Here is a 3943-nt window from a genome sequence, read left to right as displayed (position 1 = left end):
AGTTCAGTTGGAGTCTGACAAAGCCGTCATTGATATGCAAACCTGTGCCCCACATGCCGACACGCTACCTTATCAGCCAGCGTACTCTATGTTTTCTGCCTTGTTGTGACATCCCTTCCTCACACACACAGGTTCACAGGAAGCCCGCGTTTTCCTTCCCTTGGTGCGACTGATAAAAGCTGTCGGGAAGAATATTTATATAAGGCATCTGTGTAGTCATTACTTTTGTAGTCTTTGCCTCACAACACCAAAGGAAAAGCGAAATGGAAACAGCTTTGATTACCTGCAGCCAATGCCGCCCCTGATCAAAAGCTCTTTTGAACTCTGCCACACGGTGTGTGTATAAATACACATCATGAGATATTGATGATAAACCTTGATATGACCTTAATTTATTAATTACATTGTACAAGGAATATCTGTAAATACATATATTTCACAGGTTACATGGCTGTGTATTTTCAAAAAGCGGAAATTCTGTCTCTGTAATTACAGGAACGTTTACCTCTAGACATTTACAAAAAAAAAATGTAACGTCCCCTTTTCCCTGTAATAAAAAATAATATTTTAACATTGAAAATATACTATATTTATACATAGGACATTTAGCTGATGCTTTTGTCCAAAGCGACTTACAACCATTCAGACACACATTAACACACCAACGGCGGAGTCAACCACACAAAGCTCTCCAGGAGCACCGCGACACTCATATATATATCCTGCTGGGTCCTACTTTTGTTAAACTCTTTCCTTGTTGAACTAAAGGAAAGAGATCAGAAAACAGACACATTTATTTCCAAGAGTTTTAATTAAGACCTTAAAGAAAGTAATACAAAAGCTGAGCTGGTCTGCAGAACTCCTGCGTTTACAGCTTCTGAACACAATGCCCATATATGGCTCATCATCTCCCCTTGTTCTAGTTATGGTCTTCAAGCACAACTTGCTTTCACCTTGTTTCCCTAATCCTCTACCCCCCCCCCCTTATCCTTTCCCCGTCATCAATATGACCTTTATTTATATATATATGTTTATTAAAATAATCTAATTATTATAATTCTTCCTCTGCTGCTATCTAAAATAGCCAGGTTGTAAGTACAAAGATGCAGATGCTTTTGTACTTTTCTTTCCATGCAGTGTTGGAAACCTTGAAGGCAAATGTGACAGTTGGAAAATACCTTCTCAGGCAGCACTGATAACATGTAATGAGCGACCAGAAAACCTATCTCTCATTGCTTAATACAAAACGTACCCATAATGAGGTTAATGCCTGCTTGTGCCAATCTGGAACTGTTGAAGATCATCAACTAGCCTCATCGTCCATGAGCTCTGGGATCAGCATGCCTCACGTGGTCGACTCATCTGCATTCATCACGACCTGCCCATCCCAGAATAGGGTGAGGACACCCCAGGGATCTAGACCTGGGACGCACATTCAAGGCAAAGGAACACCGACATTGATTCACAGAAAATCAATGCAGTGGACAGGGAGAAGCAAGGCAACGCCCCCAGGGGTGAACGCGTTGACTGCGGGAAACGATGAAACCCCAACTGGTTCAAGGCCTGTTGGTTTGTTTTGCTTGAGTGCCGTGAATCCAAGGTTGGTGATTGAGGACAAGTCGTGTGTTTTGCATCAACAAACGCAACAGGACTCCTATAGAGCAACCAATAACAGCTTGGTACGATGATTGATTTAACAGCCAACATCTAAAATGTCACGGATAAAAACTTACACCGTGAAAAGGAAGTTATTAGTGCAATTATACATTTTGTGCAATTATCTATTTTACCAACAAAAGCAGGGGTCTTACAGACCACCAGTTAGCAGCATGGTACGATGAGGATTTAATGGCCAACATCTAAAATGTCACAACTTAAACCATAAAAAGGAATACTTAATTGCGCACTTATACATTTTGTGCAATTATCTATTTTGCCAGCAAAAGGAGAAACATGATTCAAAGTAATTTCTTTATTTTGTTACTTGGTGTCTTGGTGCATTCCCATTCACAGATTTTCATTCTTCTTTCCATAAAATACAGTGTTCATGATTCAGATTCAGACATCAGCTTTTCATCATTTGACGCACAATAAGCTCTTCAAGGTGCATGGCAAGAACATCCTAGTAAGGTCTCTGGCCAGACAGAGCGGAGACAAACGTCACGTTGTGTCATTACCAGCAGCCCCAGGTATATACCGGACATATACCAGTTCGATTTCATACGGTCTATATGGGTAAGGCAAATCTCTTCTGGTTAACCAGGGTCTTTAGATGAGCCAACACAACGTAGCAAAATGTGTAGTATTTTAGTACAAGAGAGAAAGAGAGAAGGAGAGAGAGACAGAGACACACACACACACACACACACACACACACACACACACACACACACACACACACACACACACACACACACACACACACACACACACACAATAGGGCTGTGGTTCAACACCATCACTGTTGGCCGGTTTTAAACAGTGGTCCTGGATTATTAAAAAGGAGCAGCACAACTTAGATTCTTTATAAACAGTAAGAGAGAAATGCCCCCCTGATGGCGAGGGGAAGGTAGAAGTTGCGCTGCTGGACTGACGCCGCCGCGACGCTGGGAGTCTCCACGTCCCGGAGGTCATGTGACGCGGCTCACAGCTTGGCGTCTCGGGCTTAACCTGCAGGCTCTGGAGCTTCATGGCCAGGCCCATGTTCCCACTGATCTGCAGCTTCTTCTGCATGAAGGCCTGGGAGGGGGAGAGGGAGAGAGGGTCCCTGAATAAGACATGGTTCACATTGGTACCGACCCTTCTCCCCGGTGGGTTTTCCAGGTGGATTCTGATGTGGTTGCCAGACAGCGCTGGCCTGGCGGTAAAGGCCGCCAGAGGCTCCCGTTGGGGGGTTAAGGGTTCAGGTTCAGGATTAAAGGAGGTCATGGAACTGGGACATGTGCTGGAACACGGCAGTGAGTCTCCAGGCCCGGAACAGCCTGGAAACCAAGGCCACAGCCTGGAAACCGAGGCAACAGCCTGAAAACCAAGGCCACAGCCTGGAAACCGAGGCAACAGCCTGGAAACCGAGGCAACAGCCTGGAAACCAAGGCCACAGCCTGGAAACCGAGGCAGTAGTGTGGTAACCAGGGTAACAGCCTGTATATCAGGGCAACAGCCCAGTAATCAGGTCAACAGCCTGGAAACCAAGGCAACAGCCTGGTACCCAAGGCAACAGCCCGGAGCAGGGCCCCACCTGGGTTGGGGATACCCCGGGGTGTGTGAGCCCCCGGGGGGTCTTACCGTCTGAGGGTTGAGCTTCCCGGTCATCAGCGCCAGGAGGTCCTCGTCCCCGATGCTCAGGGTGCAGTCAGCCTTCGCTTCTGAACACACAACAACAGAGTGAACAACACAAGTGACAATGAAAAGTATAAAGTATAAAATGGCCCACAGGTCAAAGAATATAACATTTGGAAAACTGTTAATTCATTTTAATGATATAGATGGCTAACGGAAGCATCCTAAAAAGAACATTTGACTCTTTATTCATTTGGTACCTTTTTGAAAATAAATATTTAGAGCTGCACTGCTCTAAAAGGCTTTAAAAGCGGTCATTAAAGCGAGGCACAAAGTAAGCCACTTGTTTTATTAAAGCATTATTTATGTGAGCCGCCGGGAGAAAACAGACAATATAAACTAAAATCATAAAAAGGCAACTAATGAAGCCTGTGATCGATTGTGTACTTATTTTAATGAACTACAGTTCTCTTCCTCGACCCTGGTGTCTGCCCGGGCGGCCCACTAAACCCTCTCCGGGGTCTGTCCCTCAGGGCTTTTACAACGTTTTCCCCGTCGTCGTTTGGGGTGAGGGGAGTCGGCCTGTGGAGCCCTGAGCCAGCGTCTCCGACACGGAGCCACTAACACAATGGACTCTGGAACACGGTGGAATAACGAAAACAGA

General features: G+C 45.3%; 2 protein-coding genes across 2 annotated transcripts in view; both read right to left on the bottom strand.

Moving 5' to 3' along the window:
• slc1a7a (solute carrier family 1 member 7a) overlaps window positions 1-55 on the bottom strand; it is an 11778-nt gene extending 11723 nt beyond the window's left edge. Inside the window, exon 1 of the mRNA XM_060058086.1 lies at window positions 20-55. Coding sequence (XP_059914069.1) covers window positions 20-55 — 36 coding nt within the window. The remainder of the gene's footprint in view (window positions 1-19) is intronic.
• A 1902-nt stretch (window positions 56-1957) lies between these two features.
• scp2a (sterol carrier protein 2a) overlaps window positions 1958-3943 on the bottom strand; it is a 19855-nt gene continuing 17869 nt past the window's right edge. Inside the window, exons 15-16 of the mRNA XM_060057849.1 lie at window positions 3286-3365; window positions 1958-2739 (exon numbers count right to left, since the gene is read on the bottom strand). Of these exons, the coding sequence (XP_059913832.1) occupies window positions 2308-2739; window positions 3286-3365 (512 nt within the window). The 3' untranslated portion in view covers window positions 1958-2307. The remainder of the gene's footprint in view (window positions 2740-3285; window positions 3366-3943) is intronic.

Source organism: Gadus macrocephalus, chromosome 8 (genome assembly GCF_031168955.1).
Source record: "Gadus macrocephalus chromosome 8, ASM3116895v1".
NCBI classification, from domain to species: domain Eukaryota; kingdom Metazoa; phylum Chordata; class Actinopteri; order Gadiformes; family Gadidae; genus Gadus; species Gadus macrocephalus.
Note: the sequence above shows the minus strand (reverse complement) of the source record. Positions and strands in the feature narration are given on the sequence as shown.